Source organism: Miscanthus floridulus, chromosome 16, assembly GCF_019320115.1.
Source record: "Miscanthus floridulus cultivar M001 chromosome 16, ASM1932011v1, whole genome shotgun sequence".
Lineage (NCBI taxonomy): Eukaryota > Viridiplantae > Streptophyta > Magnoliopsida > Poales > Poaceae > Miscanthus > Miscanthus floridulus.
The window spans coordinates 53,262,210-53,283,528 of record NC_089595.1 but is presented as its reverse complement, the minus strand read 5'-3'; the positions used below and the strand labels follow the sequence as shown (position 1 = coordinate 53,283,528).

The window sequence follows — 21,319 nt, the reverse complement described above, 5'->3', positions numbered from 1 at the left end:
AAATATTAAAATCTGGCATGTCATCATATGCATTACAAAGCACTTGGCATTTAGTGAAAACTTTGATGTGCATTTACTAAAACAAGTTTACAATTGTGTAATGAATGTTGAATTGTATTGTTTGACTCAAGTTCAAGGTTTGTTTGGATTTTGAATTTTTCCAGAAAACCCCGCTTTTCAACATTTAAACCCTACCCTGAAAATCCATTTCAAAATCTAAGTATATTTTGGGGTTGGGCCCAAAAGCAAAAGTGTAGAGCTTGGCAAGTTACACAAAGTTTGTTTTTGGAGTTTTTCAAGTTGTTTAGAAAAATTTTGAGTAATTCAAAAAGACGTAATTCGTTAAATTTCCCTATTTGAATTCAAAAGTTCATTTCAAAATCTAGACCGAATTAGGAAATGGTTATAAAAGCAAAGTTGTAGAACTTTTGATTTGAGCAACTTTTGTTTTTGAAGATTTTTGAGTTGTTATGAAAATTTGGGAGTAATTTGTGAATTTTGGCGAATGGCAAACTTGTAATTTCGATGAACAGTGTTCACCGCTTGCGCTACACCGCCGGCGAGCTTCAGCTTGCTTCCAGTCGCGCGCGTGGCCGTCTAGGCGCCGCGTTGGCACGGCGAAGGCTTCCATGTGGCTTCTTTGTGCTTCCTTGGTCGCGTTATAAGCCAGCCACCGTCGCCGTTCTTCGTTTTCTTTTCTCCTCTGTTTTCCAGTCACCGCCGCCGTAGCTCCGTCGAGCTTTTGCTGTCGAACCAGCGCCCACGCCATCGTAGCAAAGCGTGCTCCAGCTCCACCGTATCCTTGCACATCCAGCCAACCCACCAATTCAACTAGTCTAAGTCGGGAACTCGAGTTGCATCGTCTTCTTCCTCGCGGCCGGCAACTCCTCCGCCGAGCACGATTCGCCGCGGCCAGATCTCCACGGTGCATCTCCGTCCCTGGTTTTGGTTGATTCTGTTTCGTCTCGATGATGTAGTACTTAATCCATAGCTGGTTGCTCATTTTGACCACTACAGTCGCCGGTACACCATCGCCGACGACGTTTTGCTCCGCCGTGACTGCTGTCAACGTCGACCCATGTCATCGTAGCATATCCGGTCTCGTTCTTTGCTCCAACGTGTTCGTGGTGAGCTACTGGACCTTCCCATGCCCTCTGTTTCCCCGTTTTCGGCTTCGTATCACTGGCGTTGTGTCGCCGTGCCACCGCGTCCACCATGGCCGACGACGAGCTAGTATAGGGCCGTAATCAGTGCTGATAGGGACGTCAATCGATGCGCCTAGTCTTGGTGATCATTTTGGTACGTTGGCCGTCGCCGTTGGACTCGCCATCGGCGAGAAATCGTCGATCAGCGCCGTCGTCGTCGTAGTCAAACACGCGAGGTTAGGGATGACAGGTGGGACCCGTTGTCAGTGACTCAGCGTTCAAATGGATTTTTCTATTTTCAGATTTAAATGAATAGTGTCTATTTTTGTTATTTTTGTGTAGATTTATTTATAGCTCCAAAAATTATGAAAATTTTTGAGTGACTTCTCTGTGATGTATAGTATTTAATAAAAATATGAAATAATATATTTCAGTACTTTTTGAATGTGGTAAAAATTGCTCAATTTATTAATAAATGGATTTCCATGATTTTTCTAGGCTTATTTAATTGTCCAAAAATTATGAAATTTGTTTTGCCACTTACTTATCATGTAATGAACATGTACTAAAATTTTGAGCTCAATTAGAATAAGTTGATTTATTTCATAATTTTGAATTAAATAATTAATTGATAAAAGCAAATAGTAACCTTTAGTGATTTAGGTTTTGTTTGTAATTTTGGATTGAGTGATGACCTTGGGTCATTTGTTGATAATGATCCTTGGCAGTGGATGTATGTGTTACGAAAAAGATTTAGTTTGTTTGCCTTGCAACTGTACCGCAAAGGAAAGTTGTATTCAAATTGTTAATTTTTGTATCCATCATCGAGCATCATATTTAGTATTCCGCATCATGTTGAACATGGCATTGTTATTACATGTAGTGAACGAAGGTGAAAACGTGGTAGTTAATCAAGTGGTTGAAGAGGTTAATCCGTTTGTTGAGGTCGGATCGAGTACTTGTGTAACGTCGTAGGAAACGGACTTTTCCGTCAACGAAGGCAAGCCCCGGATGCATACAACCCTACCTTGTGTTTTATAAATTAATTTCGCTTTTTGCTTTCTGTTACTGCATTAAGTGATTAGGAGTTAAGTAAAAGCCTAATTGGTGCATTACCACCCTTGTTATTCCATATTTACCATATTACTAGTTTTAAACTCGTATATGCCTAGCCTTGCTTAGCTATGCGTAGAACGATGAAAGTCGGGTGACTACCTGCCACCTGCAAGTTTTAAATGGAACATTGGTTAACTATGTTAGCATGTGATATGGGAATGTGGAGTAATAAATCTAGACCGGGCGGACTCGGTGTGTGTGAGCCACAAGACATGGAGGTCTTGTGAGCGGGGTCTTTCCGCCTGTGTCGATTAAGGCACGTTTGTTGTTGAATTGCATGAGGTGAGAATTTGTAGTACTAACCACATACTCCGGTAAGCCTGAACTTGGCAATTCTATTACGAGAATGGCTACTCGCGCACTGGAGTGGAGAGATGGCGGGAATAGCGTGTACCCACGTGGCCATGGGCTGGAATGGTAGAGTACTGTGTTCTTAGGTGGCGCGGACCCATTCTTGTTTTAGAGGATCTGAGGGCAGGTTGGTATATGTAGGTCGGGGACCTACATATGCCGTGTGGTCTGGAATCCCCTGCTGGGCTTAATCGGTTCGAATCGTCGTTGCTCCTCGGTTAAGGAGACTCAACTCACTGTTCATCATCGTAGAATTAATAACTGGAACTTGAATAAGGCTTGTGAAGGTGTTGGATATGAAGTTTCATGATCTCAGTATGGATCGTGTCAGCTTTGTATATAATTCTTGAGAAGTTTTCTATATAAAGAATGTTGTTAAAAGAGCTTTTACGCAAAAGAACTTTGATCATTGTTAAAGCTATACCTTGAATCCCTGAGCCTACATTACTGAGTTTATCAGTTAATATTTTGGATAAGCCTTGTTGAGTACTTTTGTACTCAGGGTTCGTTGACCCCTTGTTGCAGGTGAGCCTCATGAGCAGATCTGTTTTGGATCGTGCTGCATGACTATCATTCGTTCTGACGATGAGAAGTAAATGTGTGATCCTTAGGCAGGATGTTTATTTTGTGTGATATGTCTATATTAATTATGCCACTCCACTACTACTATGGTTTGTAATAATTATCGAACTTAGTTTGTAAGGTTTGAAACAACTGGTTTGTAAACTATATTATCGTAAGACTTTCGCTATTTTTACTCTGGTCTTGATATTTGAATAAACATTGTAATACTGCAATGACTCTATAACGTGATCCTGCTCAGAAATCGTGGATGATTCGGGGTTCCCGAGGACACCCGACAGTCTTTTTAAGTTCATAGAAACATATGCATAGATGTCAAAGGTCATCAGATAGCGACAGGTGCATGTGGGCCCTATAACTTAGGAGGTTCTGCCACAAAATGGTATCAGAGCTATCGTTACAAGGTTTTTGTTGTATTGTTTTACAAAAACTTCAAAATGATTTGGATGACTAAATTTAACTTGGTAATTTAGTCCAAATTGCTTCTGACTTATCTTATTTCTTTCTCACCATTCCCTATTTGATAAAAAAGGTTTTTGTGTGGTGGAGTAGTAATTATACTAAGCCCTATATAAAAATAAATGTTGTTTATGTGCATTATAAACTTTGATGTTTTTGTTCGTAAGAACGATTCATGCATCAGGAATAATTCACTCGTTACTTCCTTCACCTCTTAGTCTAGAGTTAAGTAGTGAGTCTGGTTGGAGGAATGTAATCCATCTTAGCTACTTTTTGGATTTTGATTAAATGGTCTTACTTGGATTCAATTGGCTTCCTACAGTATGGCTCGTGCCAAGATGACACCTCGTAAGTCCACCGGACCCAAAGGAGTTCCTCGTCACCAACTTGCCCCTAGAAATGATGGTGCTAGCAGTAGCAGTACTAGGCCTGATCCCTAGGCAGAGATACTGAGGGTTTCTATGGAGTTAGCACAATCTACTAGAGATAGGGCTTTGGATGTTATACAAATAGGAGAATTACAGGGTCAATTGAGGCATCTCACTACCGCGCATAGGAACTGTGAAAGTATGTTAGTTCGTACGGTGGAAGGAAGAAATGAAGCTTGGCACAGGGAAAATGTAGCTAGAGCTAGAACTCATGAGTTAGAATTCTATGTAGAAGATTTAGAAGAACATAATACATATCTACATGAGGAGGTTCATAGGCTTAGCAATCTACTAAATCTGAATCATGAGCCTCAAGCTGATGCCATGGACCCCGGTGTCATCCTTGCCGATAATGATGAATCGGGAGAGGAAGAAGAAGAAGATCCTGAAGAATTAGTAATGATCGATGAAAGTGATGATGAAGGCGGTAATAATTTCGGAATGGATACCGAGCCTGAAGTTTGAAGAAATTGAGGAAAAGAGTAGAGTTGTATAATAGTAGCTCTAGCTAAGTTATGTAGTTCTGTTTTCGTACTCATGGGTTTGTTTGTACATTAGTAAACTCTATGTAATGTGTCTAGAGTAAGCTTTGGTACAATTCAATAAAGACATGTGAATAAAGTTTGGTTTGTTATAAGCAGATGCGTCGTATGCGGGGTTCATTTATTCCGGGAACTTCCCAAGATGAGGACGGTATTCCAGATCCGCCACCAGTTCCAACCAATTTAGCTGATGCTATAACTGCACTTGTTAATGTGATGGCTGAAAATTCTCGTTTGCTTCATGAGATGGCTCAGAGTAATCAGAATCAGATGTACGGAAATTGTAGACGCCACCATAACCGATAGGAGGCTACATATGTTGATTTCATAGACACAAGACCCCTGATGTTCACCAAGGCAGATGAACCATTGGAGACTAATGACTGGCTTCGAACCATGGAGCAGAAATTTGACCTTATCCCATGCACGAAGTATTAGAAACCTACGTTTGCCGCCCAACAACTTAGAGGAGCAGCAAGTGCTTGGTGGGCAAACTTAGTAGCTATGCAACCTGCTGGCATTCCAATAACTTAGGCTAAGTTCCGTACTGCCTTCAGAGCCCATTATATCCCTAAAGGAGTGATGGCTATGAAGCTAGATGAATTCCTTGCTTTGAAACAAGGAGATCAAACCATGATGCAGTATGTGGGAAGATTTAATCATCTGTCCCAATATGCATCCGAACATGTCAATACTGATGCCAAGAAGAAGAGGTGGTTTATGAGAGGCATGAATACCAAGTTGCAGACTATGATGACTACTTGCACCAATGTCACTTACCATGAGGCCGTAAATATTGCAATTGCTTCAGAATTAAAGTATCGGCAGCACAAGGAGCTCAAAAAGAAAAAGAGTGTGTCGTCTGGATCTTTTGGGGGAAATCCAAAGAGGCAGAGAGTGATTTATCATCCAGTACATCATAATCGTCCTCCTTATCGTTCGCTGCAGTTCCAAGCCGGGCAACAGTCAAATGTCCGTCCTGCTATAACCTATCCAAATTCACAATCAACCAATGCTCCTAGTGGCAATGCTCCAACATCCCAGGGTCACAACTATCCGTGCTACAATTGTGGAAGGACTGGTCATTTCTCTAGGGAATGTCCATATCCTAGGCAGGCTAATCAAAATTATCAGAAGGCCCCTGCTAATCAACAACAGGGTCAGGCACCAAACAAGAACCCCAATCAGAATGCTCAGAAGGGCAAAGATGAGACCCTGAGGTTATGTGTTGACTATCGTCCATTGAATGAAGTGACCATCAAGAATAAGTATCCATTACCTCAGATAGATCTGCTTTTTGATCAATTGGCCGGAGCCAAAGTTTTTTCCAAGATAGATTTGAGATCAGGATATCACCAAATCAAGATAAAGCCTGAGGATATTCCCAAAACGGCATTTACCACAAGATATGGATTATATGAATACTTGGTAATGTCTTTTGGTTTGATAAATGCTCCAGCTCATTTCATGTATCTAATGAACTCAGTATTCATGCCGGAGCTAGACAAGTTTGTAGTAGTGTTTATTGATGACATTTTAGTATATTCCAAGAATAAGAAAGAACATGCGGAACATCTCAGAATTGTTCTGACCCATTTGAGAGAACATCAACTATATGCCAAGTTTAGCAAGTGTGATTTTTGGCTTAAGGAAGTGCAATTTCTTGGACATGTCTTGTCAGCCGAAGGAGTGGCAGTTGATCCAAGCAAAGTAAAGGATGTGCTTGATTAGAAACCGCCAACTACAGTTCATCAAGTTCGAAGTTTTCTAGGTTTGGTGGGATATTACCGTCGGTTTATTCCAGATTTCTCAAAGATATCAAAGTCCATAACTGAATTGTTGAAGAACCAAGTTAAGTTTGTCTGGTCATTAGATTGTGAAGAGGCTTTCTAGACTTTGAAGAGACTGTTAACCACTGCACCAGTATTAGCCCAACCTGACATCGAGAAGCCGTTTGATGTTTATTGTGGTGCTTCAGGTATTGGTATTGGATGTGTGTTGATGCAAGAAGGCCGAGTCATTGCTTATGCATCCTGGCAACTTAAGCAACATGAAGAACACTATCCGACTCATGACTTGGAGTTAGCAGCTGTGGTTCATGCTCTGAAGATTTGGCGGCATTACCTGCTTGGTAATACGTGACATATGTATATAGACCACAAAAGCTTAAAGTATATCTTCACTCAGTCAGAGTTAAACATGCGACAAAGAAGATGGTTGGAACTGATTAAAGATTATGATTTGGAAGTACATTATCACCCTGGTAAAGCAAATGTAGTTGTAGATGCCCTCAGTCGCAAAAGTTATTGCAATTGTCTGACAATGAGAACAATGGGTTTGAATTTATGTCAAGAAATGGAAAAGTTGAATGTAGAAGTAATTCAACAAGGAAGTTTAACCAACATAATTGTTGAAGCCACTATTCGAGATCAAGTTATTACTGCTCAGAAGGAAAACAAGGGTATAGCCCATATTAAGGAAAGAGTCAAGAATGGAAAAGCGGAATGCTTTAGTATTGACAATGAAGATGTGTTGTGGTTCAAGGATCGCCTAGTGGTACCAAAAGTTCCTGAGTTGCGGCAGTCAATTCTAGATGAGGCACATGCTACTAGGTTATCAATCCATCTGGGAAGTAACAAGATGTACCATGACTTGAAGCAAAGATTCTGGTGGACTAAAATGAAAATAGAGATTGCTAGATACATGGCAAAGTGTGATACTTGTCAAAAGGTGAAAGCTATACATTTGAGGTCTGCTGGTGAGTTACAACCATTACCTATTCCATCATGGAAGTGGGAGGACATAAGTATGGATTTTATTGTTGGTCTACCCAAGACATCAAAGGGATTTGACTCAGTATGGGTTATTGTAGATCGACTCACTAAGTCAGCGCATTTTCTTCCAGTCAAGACCATATATCCTACGATCCAATATGATAAGATGTATTTAGCAAGAATCATGAGTCTCCATAGAGTACCCAAGACTATTGTGTCAGATAGAGGTACACAGTTTGTCTCCAACTTTTGGAAACAATTGCATTCTTCATTGGGTACCAAACTTCTGTATAGTACAGCTTATCATCCGTAGACTGATGGACAGACTAAAAGAGTTAATCAAGTGCTTGAAGATATGTTAAGGTGTTGTGTCCTTAACTATTCCAATAAGTGGGATGAATGCTTACCTTTGGCCGAATTTTCATACAACAATAGTTATCAGGAAAGCATTAGAATGGCTCCATTTGAAGCACTCTATGGTCGTAGATGCAGGACATCATTGAGTTGGTCTGAGCCTGGAGAAAGAAGATTCTTTGGAGTTGACCTTGTGAAAGAAACAGAAGACAAGGTTAAACAAATACAGAGTAATTTGAAGATAGCTCAATCCCGACAAAAGAGTTATGCGGATAGAAGACGGAGACCATTGGTATTTAACATAGGAGATTTTGTATATCTGAAAGTGTCACCAATGAAGGGAGTTACCAGTTTTGGTGTTAAAGGAAAGTTGGCACCTCGATATATTGGACCATATCAAATTTTGGAGAGGTATGGAAAAGTAGCATATCGCTTGAAGTTGCCTGAACATCTTGCAGCTGTGCATGATGTGTTCCATGTTTCTCAATTGAAGAAGTGTATCCGAGTGCCTGAACAGAATGTTGAAGTTGAAGGAGTGGAACTAGAACCGGATTTAACTTATTCCGAATATCCTATCCGAGTGTTAGATCAGAAAGATCGTGTTACTCGAAGACGGACAATCAAGTTCTATAAGATACAATGGAATCAACATTCAGAAGAGGAAGCTACTTGGGAATCAGAAGATTACTTGTTAGAAAAGTTTCTAGAATTTCTAGCGTCACTATAGAATAGAGTAATGTTAGTTGAGTTCGGTAGTACAAATTGTGTTTTGTAAAGGGACCTCAGCTGTTTTATGAACAGAGTTTGTATGTGTTCTCGCGACACATTTCCTTTTCCATTACTTACCCTATGGCTTTGAATCTCGGGGCAAGATTTCTTTTAGGGGGAAGGATTGTAACACCTCAGGTGTTTAAATATTAAAATCTGGCATGTCATCATATGCATTGCAAAGCACTTGGCATTTAGTGAAAACTTTGATGTGCATTTACTAAAACAAGTTTACAATTGTGTAATGAATGTTGAATTGTATTGTTTGACTCAAGTTCAAGGTTTGTTTGGATTTTGAATTTTTCCAGAAAACCCCGCTTTTCAACATTTAAACCCTACCCTAAAAATCCATTTCAAAATCTAAGCATATTTTGGGGTTGGGCCCAAAAGCAAAAGTGTAGAGCTTGGCAAGTTATACAAAGTTTGTTTTTGGAGTTTTTCAAGTTGTTTAGAAAAATTTTGAGTAATTCAAAAAGGCGTAATTAGTTAAATTTCCCTATTTGAATTCAAAAGTTCATTTCAAAATCTAGACCGAATTAGGAAATGGTTATAAAAGCAAAGTTGTAGAACTTTTGATTTTGAGAAACTTTTGTTTTTGTAGATTTTTGAGTTGTTATGAAAATTTGGGAGTAATTTGTGAATTTTGGCGAATGACAAACTTGTAATTTCGATGAACAGTGTTCACCGCTTGCGCTACACTGCCGGCGAGCTTCGGCTTGCTTCCAGTCACGCGCGTGGCCATCTAGGCGTCGCGTTGGCACGGCGAAGGCTTCCACGTGGCTTCGTTGCGCTTCCTTGGTCGCGTTATAAGCCAGCCACCGTCGCCGTTCTTCGTTTTCTTTTTTCCTCTGTTTTCCAGTCACCGCCGCCGCAGCTCCATCGAGCTTTTGCCATCGAACTAGCGCCCACGCCATCGCAGCAAAGCATGCTCTAGCTCTGCCATATCCTTGCGCATCCAGCCAACCCACCAATTCAACTAGTCTAAGTTGGGAACTCGAGTTGCATCGTCTTCTTCCTCGCGGCCGGCAACTCCTCCGCTGAGCACGATTCGCCGTGGCCAGAGCTCCATGGTGCATCTCCGTCCCTGGTTTTGGTTGATTCTGTTTCGTCTCGATGATGTAGTACTTAATCCATAGCTGGTTGCTCATTTTGACCACTGCAGTCGCCGGTACACCATCACCGATGATGTTTTGCTCCGCCGTGACTACTGTCAACGTCGACCCGTGTCATCGTAGCTTATCCGGTCTCGTTCTTTGCTCCAACGTGTTCGTGGTGAGCTACTGGACCTTCCCATGCCCTCTGTTTCCCCATTTTTGGCTTCGTATCACCAGCGTTGTGTCACCGTGCCACCGCGTCTGCCATTGCCGACGACGAGCTAGTATAGGGCCTAGTCTTGGTGATCATTTTGGTACGTTGGCCATCGCCGTTGGACTCGCCGTCGGCGAGAAATCGTCGGTCAGCGCCGTCGCCGTCGTAGTCAAACACGCGAGGTTAGGGATGACAGGTGGGACCCGTTGTCAGTGACTCAGCGTTCAAATGGATTTTTCTATTTTCAGATTTAAATGAATAGTGTCTGTTTTTGTTATTTTTGTGTAGATTTATTTAGAGCACCAAAAATTATGAAAAGTTTTGAGTGACTTCTCTGTGATGTATAGTATTTAATAAAAATATGAAATAATATATTTCAGTACTTTTTGAATGTGGTAAAAATTGCTCAATTTATTAATAAATGGATTTCCATGATTTTTCTAGGCTTATTTAATTGTCCAAAAATTATGAAATTTGTTTTGCCACTTACTTATCATGTAGTGAACATGTACTAAAATTTTGAGCTCAATTAGAATAAGTTGATTTATTTCATAATTTTGAATTAAATAATTAATTCATAAAAGCAAATAGTAACCTTTAGTGATTTAGGTTTTGTTTGTAATTTTGGATTGAGTGATGACCTTGGGTCATTTGTTGATAATGATCCTTGGCAGTGGATGTATGTGTTACAAAAAAGATTTAGTTTGTTTGCCTTGCAACTGTACCGCGAAGGAAAGTTGTATTCAAATTGTTAATTTTTGTATCCATCATCGAGCATCATATTTAGTATTCCGCATCATGTTGAACGTGGCATTGTTATTACGTGTAGTGAACGAAGGTGAAAATGTGGTAGTTAATCAAGCGGTTGAAGAGGTTAATCCGTCTGTTGAGGTCGGATCGAGTACTTGTGTAACATCGCAGGAAACGGACTTTTCCGTCAACGAAGGCAAGCCCCGGATGCATACAACCCTACCTTGTGTTTTATAAATTAATTTTGCTTTTTGCTTTCTGTTACTGCATTAAGTGATTAGGAGTTAAGTAAAAGCCTAATTGGTGCATTACCACCCTTGTTATTCCATATTTACCATATTACTAGTTTTAAACTCGTATATGCCTAGCCTTGCTTAGCTATGCGTAGAACGATGAAAGTCGGGTGACTACCTGCCACCTGCAAGTTTTAAATGGAACATTGGTTAACTATGTTAGCATGTGATATGGGAATGTGGAGTAATAAATCTAGACCGGGCGGACTCGGTGTGTGTGAGCCACAAGACATGGAGGTCTTGTGAGCGGGGTCTTTCCGCCTGTGCCGATTAAGGCACGTCCGTTGTTGAATTGCATGAGGTGAGAATTTGTAGTACTAACCACATACTCCGGTAAGCCTGAACTTGGCAATTCTATTACGAGAATGGCTACTCGCGCACTGGGAGTGGAGAGATGGCGGGAATAGCGTGTACCCACAAGGCCATGGGCTAGAATGGTGGAGTACTGTGTTCTCGGGTGGCGCGGACCCGTTCTTATTTTAGAGGATCCGAGGGTAGGTTGGTATATGTAGGTCGGGGACCTGCATATGTCATGTGGTCTGGAATCCCCAGCTGGGCTTAATCGGTTCGAATCGTCGTTGCTCCTCGGTTAAGGAGACTCAACTCACTGTTCATCATCGTAGAATTAATAACCGGAACTTGAATAAGGCTTGTGAAGGTGTTGGATATGAAGTTTCATGATCTCAGTACGGATCGTGTCAGCTTTGTATATAATTCTTGAGAAGTTTTCTATATAAAGAATGTTGTTAAAAGAGCTTTTACGCAAAAGAACTTTGATCATTGTTAAAGCTATACCTTGAATCCCTAAGCCTGCATTACTAAGTTTATCAGTTAATATTTCAGATAAGCCTTGTTGAGTACTTTTGTACTCAGGGTTCGTTGACCCCTTGTTGCAGGTGAGCCTCATGAGCAGATCTGTTTTGGATCGTGCTGCATGACTATCGTTCATTCTGACAATGAGAAGTAAATGTGTGATCCTTGGGCAGGATGTTTATTTTGTGTGATATGTCTATATTAATTATGCCACTCCACTACTACTATGGTTTGTAATAATTATTGAACTTAGTTTGTAAGGTTTGAAACAACTGGTTTGTAAACTATGTTATCGTAAGACCTTCGCTATTTTTACTCTGGTCTTGATATTTGAATAAATGTTGTAATATTGCAATGACTCTGTAACGTGATCCTGCTCAGAAATCGTGGATGATTTAGGGTTCCCGAGGACACTCGACAGTCTTTTTAAGTTCATGGAAACATATGCATAGATGTCAAAGGTCATCGGACAGCGACAGGTGCATGTGGGCCCTATAACTTAGGAGGTTCTGCCACATCCACTGAAGCGACCTGATTTCCATAAATTGAAATCCACAGAGTCGAAGTGTATTATGACCGTTGTAGATCATATTATCCAAATTCCAGTCGAATACCACATCCATACAACGATAATATCAGAGTACAAATAGTGTGGAATTACATAAATTATTACATTGCCGCATTGGCGAAATCAAAAGTAGCATTCATTCAGAATAGCTTGAAGATAAGATCACCAAAACTCGAGCATAGGAACGACCCCCTCAACCGTCAAACTCCTCAGAGCTATAATCCTCAGCAGAACCTGTGTGCCAAAATTTATCAGTACGATTTGTACTGGCCACTCCCACCCTATGAGCATTGCTTTTGTAGAAATTAGATGCAAGTTGGATATAATCAAAAGGAACCTATAAGGCTGGGGTTTCCTATGTATTAGCATATCAAGAGTTTGATAATAGTTGGTCAAGTTTTAACACCATTCCCACACCCATTCCACCCCATTTCCGTCTAGAGCCAGGTTTCGATCCTGGGATCGATATACCACCATCTCCATATCATCACCATACCATCGCTCAGTCGACAGGCCAACTCCCTCTCAGCACTGTCTCATGGCCTATAGCCCCTGGCTATGACCGACACTCTCTCACGGGGGAAGAAGAGAAGGACTCATCTCACTATCTAGTTTAAGTGAAACCCAGGAAAGGTCCACAGCCAACAAGTCAGCACATGTATTGATTGATCAACCATACACTCTGCAGAGGTTTTACATAACCACAAGATCTGCCTTCTTTGCTGACCGTCGTCAACTAGGCTAATTCTGGCTGCTTGCTAGCCTAGAATAATGCCACTCTACCATTTAGCCCTGGTACACCCCAAGTCTAGTCTTGGGTGGCTGAAACTATGAGTCATGAGCCGGGTCCACAAGGCCTTCATGAAGTCTTGGAAGGGTGTGGGGGGAAATCCTCTATGCCCCGTACATCCTTACACTATCCGCTATCAACCTAGCAGTAGTGGCAATATCCTACCAAGTAGTCCGGCCGTCCCGCACCATATAGGGCGAGTGGTACATAAGGCTTCCCGATGAATCTGAGTACTAGTAAGTCCTTAGGGATGACCAAGCCAAAATATCTTCATCAGGGTTTCCATTTACCGTGCCACCACAGCACCTCCACCTCGGGCTCCTCCCATCATAGGTTCACACCCAGGGCCACCTCATATCACCATTTACCCACCATAGGTATTCATTCCAGGGGTGCCCAGGTAGCACCTCATGGCAAGACTAGCCCTAGGCCCGTCGTATATTCCAACTTGGTCGACACAACCCTCACCCTCCATGCACCCAAGTCACACACGCAGCACTCTCCCCATAGTCTAGATAACTCCAGTTTCCACCATGCATCAGTGTAGTACAAGCATAGTAGAAGTAATAAGCAATGAAGTATAGCAGCAAGTGTGTGTCTAGCCTAATAGCAGGGTGTGCAAGGGTAAGGTTGCATCAAGGTAAAGGCCATCAAATAAGCATACTACCATGCAAGTTCTATCATAGTATGATTATAACAGTAAAGTAAAGCAATAGCAGTTCTATATTAGCCATGCATAATAGGTGCTATGAGATTGGGTGGGATGTGGCACCTTCAGTGTAGTCATCTTCGTACTCCTCACAGTACTCTCGGTCCTCGTCCATCTGGTTCCCCTCTGAGTCTGCAAACGATCGCATTATAGTCGCGTTAGCGATATCTATAGAATAGCACAAAAAGCAATGAAAATTCAAAAAGAGCCAAATGCACTCAAACATGGGTTCATTGCGTAGAGCTTGATTTTAGATGAATTTTGGTCCTAGTCTTGTATTTTTCTGAGTTCGTATGAATTAGTTATGAATTTCTGAGGTTTTAATCATTTCTAAAAATGGGAAAAGGCTGAATTAATATCGTGCTGACACGTGTCATGCTCCTGTTGGTCCACGTGGCATGCTGACATCAGCATGACATCATTGTCTCATCTTTGGTACTAACAGGTGGGTCCAGAGCTGCTGACGTCAGCAGTTGACGTCATCGTGACATCATCATGACGTCACCTCGGCTGGGTTTGCCATTGACAGGTGGATCCAGCGGTTCTATGTCGCTGACTTGTGGGCCTGGTCAATGGTCAACATTGACCGATCAATGGTCAATATAGGCTGGGCCTCGACTGGGCTGGTTGGGCCTGGATTTGGGCTAGGCTTGGCCCGCCACATGGTGCGCGCTGGTGCGGCCACATCGTCTTACTAGGCTACTAATGGGCCATGGTCCACGGGTGTAGGTGAGGCAAGGTTCATGGTGAACCCACCTATGTTGGTCCATAGACTGTAGAGCCGGTCTATGAAGGACTTGGTCCACTTACTCCTTCCTAGGGTTCGGTTCACGTGCACGACGTGGTCGTGGTCGGTGCTCTGCTCGGGATGTGGTCGATGTGGTCGTGGTGGGTGCCCGGCAGAGCTGCTCGGGACATGGTCGACGTGGTCATGGTCAGAGCTTGGTGGAGCTGCTTGGGATGTGGTCGACGTGGTCGTGGTCGGAGCTCGGCGGAGCTGCTCGGGACATGGTCGATGTGGTCGTGGTCGGTGCCTAGTAGAGCTGCTCAGGATGTGGTCAACGTGGTCATGGTCGATGCCTAGCGGAGCTACTTGGGACATGGTCGACGAGGGGAAAATCCCTTGCTCTTCCCAGACAGGGCTACCACCGGCGGTGAGGTCACCGGCGAGCCCCCGCGGTGGTACTGGTGCGCGATTATGGTAGGCAAAAGCATCGCCAAGCCTCGGCGAGCGCAGTGGTGGGGTCAAGGTGGCGGCTAGGGCTTCCTAGGGCTCTAACCATGGTGAACGGTGGCGTGGGTTCATCGGCATCCATGAACAGGGCTGCAGTGGTAGCGAGAGCCCAGTTGGAGGAGCGTGTGAGCTCCACGGTACTTCTACAGCCATGGTGGGCGTGTTGAAGGAGCTTCTGGTGCTCCTAGTGGCTTCGGCCATGGTGGTGGGGGTAAAACAGAGGCGGTGGCACTCCGACGAGGTGCGGTGCGGCAACGCAGGACTACGGTGGGCTTCTTCCTTGGCTAAGGTGAGCGCGTTGTGTCTCGCCATGGTTGTGCTCTCGGCCATGGTGAGCATGCCCGTGCATGTGCGCTCCTATTCTGATGTACAACGTCATGGCTAGGGTCCTCCGTTTGGCTGATGGCAGCGCGCATGGCACGTCCTAGGTCTCGGCAAGCATGGCCATGGCGGTCTCCCTAGCTAACCAGTTGGGCTAGGCTAGAGCTCAAAGCTTCAGCAAGGTTTCGATCATGGCGGTGCACGTTCCATTTGGCTAGGGAGGTGGTCTCAGCAAGATGGCTCACCGTAGGGTTCATGGCGGTAGGATGGTGGTGCGGTGGCGAGGTGAGGCCATGATGAGGTGATGCAGTGCTGTGCCGAGCAGCTATGTCGCTGTAGCTGATCGGGGCAGCGCTCCTGGCTCTGGCGATGTCCTCCACACAACGGCTTCCTTCTCCACCTTGCTTCACCCTCCTCCCTCTCTCTTGGCTTGATGCTGCATGGTGCTATGCCACCAGTGGCGGCGATGAACGGTCTGAGGGTTAGGGCTCACGGACGTTGGCTTTTATAGCCGGGCTCCAAGGGCTCCAATGGCAGACGGCGATCGGGCGGTGGTGATGCGTGCGGTGCATCCGTTGGCTCGCGTGCGGTAGCGTAAGCGCGGCGTAAGGGGGAACAAGGACATGTGATTTGCATGACCCCGGGCCCGTGCCTGCTCCATGATCGGCTCCCGTTCGCATGGTGGAGATAGCATGGGGAAGACGACGACGCTGTAGCTGGGCGGCTGGCAGAGGGGGCCTATTTGTTAGCTTGTCCTAATGCGGTGGCGTGCAGTGCGTGATGGCTAACGGGTGGGTCTGGCTCGTCAACGGCTTGTGCACGCGTGTGTGGTAGGGTGATGTTGGGCCGGTTGAGGCAGGCTGGGCTGAGCTGCTGCCTCCCTCTTCTTTCCTATTTCTCTTTTCTTTTGAGTTGAGTATTAATTGTTTGAAGGTTTATTAATTATTAAAGAGTTAGTCAAGTATCACATAAAGCAATGAAAATCCAAATCACATATTACAATAATAATTATGCATGCAAGGTTTTACGTGTTCAGGATTTAAACACTCATATATGACATGGGTCATGATATTGTTATGAAAATGACTACTTAGGTTATACTTACATCCAATACCTAGGGTTGGCTCCTACACATGGTACTTAACATTGCATGGGGTTAAAACAAAAAAATTTCCAGTTGGGATTTTTGGTGTGTGGATTTTTGGGTTGTTACAGTCCTACCCCCTTAACAGAATCTCGTCCCCAAGATTAAAGCGTAACGTACTCTTCGAAGAGATAAGGATATTGTAGCCAGAGGTTAGACTCTTTCTCCCATGTTGCCTCTCTCTCAGTGTGATTGCTCCATTGGATCTTGCACATAGGAATAGTTTTGCTTCGAGTCTCTTTTGTATCTCTACCCAGAATTCGGATAGGATGTTCTTTATACTAAAGAGTGTTCTGAATCTCAAGTGTATCAGTCAGGATTACTTCATCAGTCACTCTCAAACACTTGCATAGCTGTGAGACATGGAATACGGGATGTACACCCTCCAATTCCTCAGGTAGCTCAAGTTTGTAAGCGAGTTTTCTAATCCTCTTGCAAATCTTGTATGGCCCAACAAATCTAGGGGCTAGCTTTCCTTTCACGTGGAATCTGATAGTTCCTCATAGCGGGGATACCTTGAGATAGATGAAGTCTCCCACATTGAACTTAAGTTCTCTTCTTCTTTTGTCAGCATAGCCCTTGTATCGACTTTGGGCAATTCTCAAATTCTCCTTTACTTGAGCAACTCCTTCTTCGGCATCTTGAATCTTAGCAGAGTCAAAGAATGATCTTTCCCCCGGTTGAGACCACATCAAAGGTGTCTTACAAGGTCTACCATACAGAGCTTCAAATGGCGACATCTTGATACTGGCTTGGTAGCTGTTGTTGTAAGAGAATTCTGCATAGGGTAGGCATTTCTCCTAATCAGAGCCATAATTCAGTACACTAGCGCGAAGCATGTCTTCTAAGATCTGATTCACTCATTCGGTCTGTCCATCTGTCTATGGGTGATAAGCGGTACTAAAATCAAGTTTGGTTTCAATGGACTTGTGCAGAGCTTCCTAGAATCGGGACACAAACTGAGGACCATGATCAGATACAATACTAGAGGGAGCTCCATGTAATCTGAGAATATGCTCAACATATAGATCTGCTAACTTTTCAGCATTGGTCTTGGTCCTAACTGGTACAAAGTGAGCAACCTTGGTCAAACGATCAACAATCACCCAAATGGAATCATTGCCTTTCTGTGAATGGGGCAATCCAACTATGAAATCCATGGATATGCTCTTCCATTTCCACTCGAGAACATCAAGAGGCTTCAGCAATCCTATAGGCTTTTGATGTTCAGCCTTGACTATTATAGGTGTCACATCGTGCCACATGTCCTGCAATGTCTGTCTTCATGCCCTTCCACCAAAAGTGTTTCTTCAAGTCTTGATACATCTTTGAACCTCCAGGGTGAATACAATACTTAGAATCATGAGCTTCTGATAGAATTTCCTCTCGTAGTGCTAGATTAGAAGGTACACAGATTCTATTCTTGAACTAGATGGTTCCTTGTTCATCTTCATGGTGGTTGGTCTTATAGCCTAGTTTCATCAGACCACGGAGATATTCGATCTCTCCACAATTTTTCTGAGCTTGACGGATGCGATATGTGAGATCATACTGTATGCGAAGCTCATTCAACAAGCCATGTGGTAGTATCTCTAGTTGGAAATCATCAATCTCTTCCTTGAGCTCAGGTGGTATGGATTCACTGATCAAAGTGTGACAGTAACTCTTGCGACTAAGAGCATCTGCAACTACATTAGCTTTTCCCGAATGATAGTGAATTTCTAGGTCATAGTCTTTAATCAACTCTAGCCAACGGCGTTGCCTCATATTCAAATCTTCTTGAGTGAAAAAGTACTTCAAGCTCTTGTGATCCATATAGATATCACACTTGTTGCCTATCAAGTAGTGTCTCTAGATCTTCAAGGCATACACAACTACTGCTAACTCAAGATCATGGGTTGGGTAATAGTTCTCGTGTTCTTTGAACTATTGGGAAGCATATGCTATCACTCTTCCACTGTAACACCCTGGTGTTATGCCTACATTTAGGCACTGCAAATCACGCATATCATGCATCATCAAGCATCCAAATCATACATGCTTAATCATGTGCATACCAATTGAAACATTGTTTTGAAACATCTGAAACATGCGTGAAACCTGAATGTTGCATACACCTGTTAAGAATTGTTTTGCCCTGAATTTTTCTTGCTAGGTTAGTAAAACATGTTTGGCTACTATTGTAAATCATCTAGAAATGTTTAGTTCAATTTTTGGAGCAATGTTTGTACTCAAATTAATTCAAAATTTGGCTTCAAAAATAAATTCCAAAAATTAGGGTTTTGAGCTAAGTGTGGACTTTGATCTTACAATTAAAAATCTAGAAAGAATTTGGCTGTGGTCATAAAAGCAAAGTTGTAGAGAATTAAATTCTAAACAACTTTCATTTTTGGTACATTTTCAAAAGAGGTCATTTTCTTGCTCAAAATAATATTTGAAAGATGGCATTTAAAAATTCCTTGAAAATTTTATTTGGAAAAAGGATTTTTCTCCTTCGTGGGCCGCCGCCTCGCTTCTGGCCCACCTACCGAAGCCGGCCCAGCGCGCCAGCGAACCCGCCCGTGCGCGTCGGCCCACCTCGCGCGCCGGCCTGCTCACGCCATCCCGCGCTGCGCTCGCCTCGGCCCAGCCCCGCGCTGTTCCCCTACTCACCGCGCGCCCACGCGCTGACTGCGGCAGAGAACTCCCGCCGCGTGGTGACCATGTGCCGGCGTCGCCCGCTGCACGGCAGCCGCAGCCTAACCCCGCGCCCACGCGCCCGCCTACACCTGCTGGTGCCCGTGCGCTCGCTCACTCCCGCCCGCGCTGCCTTCCTTCTCCTCTAGAGCTGAGAGCCCCAAGCTCTGCACTCGCCACGCCCGCAGCTCCGCTGGCGTCGAGCTCCCGCACCACCGCGCCATTCCCCGATTCCTCCTGCCCGCAACTCCACCTCGCCCTCCTTCAAGTCGCGCTTGAGCTTGCGCCGCCTTCCGAGCACAGGTTGAGCTTCCCCGCGCCTCGCCACCGATGGCCATGGCGCCGCCATGCTCGGCCGCCATGGAAGTCGTCTTCCTTCTCTTCTCCAGCCTCGCCTAGTTACCCTACCGCACTCGCCTTCTCCTCGCACATCTCGTGCGCTCGCCAGCTCTCACTGCCGTGGCCAGAGATGGCCGCCGGCCTCGTGGCCGAGCCGCGCCGCCGCGCCAGCGCGCACACCGGTGAGGCCTCAGCCTCAGCCAGCCAGCCGGGCCGGCCAGGCCGAGCGGCCATGGGCCGAAGCCCTGCCAGGCCACCGCGCTGCCCTTTCGCTCGGGCCGTGCAGGCCGGTTGTGGCCGTGGGCCAGTTCGTTTCCACGGGCCGGCCCAGTAGGAGTAGAAATAATTCGTTTTCAATTTCTCTTTATTATTTGAAAATAGAAATGGTTTGGAAAATGTTTGGGTACTCAAATTTGCTCCAAATTTGTTGAAACAAATTTTGCTAGGTTCCTTATCATCAGATCTACTTGGGAAAATTATTGCATGTCATTTTTGGGATACTTTTCTGTAGGATTTTATTTAATCATGGATATTGCCGATAACTTGAAAAAATATATAGAAAAATCTATTTTCTGTAGAAAAATATGATTTCAAGTTTGTTAATCTTCTTATGTCATGTACTTCCTAGGAAAAATATGTTTCATGCATGTGCTGTGGAAAACTTTGGAGGTGTAGTTCAAGTACCTTTAATGGCTGATTTTTGTTATTTTTGCTAGAGAGCAAACTTTGTATAAAACATGCATGTGATAATTTTTGTACAGTCATTGTATGCTATGAACAACCTATGAAAAATATTAATTCTGTTGTTTGACACTTTTCACAGTTCAAAGTATTTTTATGTACAAAATCATACCATAGTTTGTGATTTTTGTGTAGGCTAATCCACTCATTCAATTATCATGAAAATCTGATGGTAGTCTACTTAGAGTAGCACCATGCTACTATAATTTTCTCAGATTTTTATAAGCACCAGACATATAGATTTCTGTTGTAGCCCTAATTTAAAAGGAATTAAAAGAATCCTCTTTAATACAAGGTTAGTTAATAATAATAGCTTTGGTGTATCTTTGAAGCATTTCATAAGATATGTTGACTTAACATATTAGTAGTAGAAGAGAATGCAGTAGATGACATGTGCTTGTAGTATAGTTTCTTGGATGATGTTGACTACCTTGCATTTAAACATATCCATTGCATTCATCTCCTTCGATGCACCGTTTGCATAATCACTTATGCGCATTGCATCATACAGGATCGCAAACCAAGAACCTAGTCATCATACCCGAGGAGCCCGAGGAGCAGCTCGAGCTGCAGCAGCAGGAAGTGCCAGAAGCCGACGAGGAGGACGTTGAGGAACTTCCGGAGTGCCCCGATCACCGCCCGAGCTCCTGCAAGAGAGGCAAGCCCCGGAGCATTTTTCTCCTGGTTTGCAATTATTTCATTAAATGCTTTACTTTAATTGATGCATTACGTTCAGGAGTTGTTTGCAACCATTGCTGCATTATACCTTGTTTACCTTTATTATACTATATCCTTGTTACCCTGGTATCCGCAGTCGAGTCATTGCTTAGCTGGCTTGGACCGGTAGAAGTCGGGTGATTTCCTATCACCTGCGAGCTATAGGTGGTTACCTGGATCTGCTTGGATGACTATGAAGTCATGGTATAACTAAGTGTTAAATGAAGTTGAGACCAGACGGAGACTTGCAGAGTTTTGGACTGTAGTGTTTTCCGTCTGTGTCGATTAAGGACCGACCATTGTTGGGCCTCGAGTCATGTTGAACGCATGCCTTACATTTAGCTGGCCGGATAAAGTACCTTCCGACCGCGAAGCTGGGAGATTTTTCGGGCCGAGT

General features: G+C 43.7%; 1 protein-coding gene across 1 annotated transcript in view; it reads left to right on the top strand.

The window, feature by feature from the left end:
* LOC136510683 (predicted GPI-anchored protein 58) overlaps window positions 1-19,798 on the top strand; it is a 67,321-nt gene extending 47,523 nt beyond the window's left edge. The window contains exon 2 of the mRNA XM_066505055.1: window positions 18,932-19,798. Within this exon, the coding sequence (XP_066361152.1) occupies window positions 18,932-19,798 (867 nt within the window). The remainder of the gene's footprint in view (window positions 1-18,931) is intronic.
* Window positions 19,799-21,319: the final 1,521 nt, after the last annotated feature.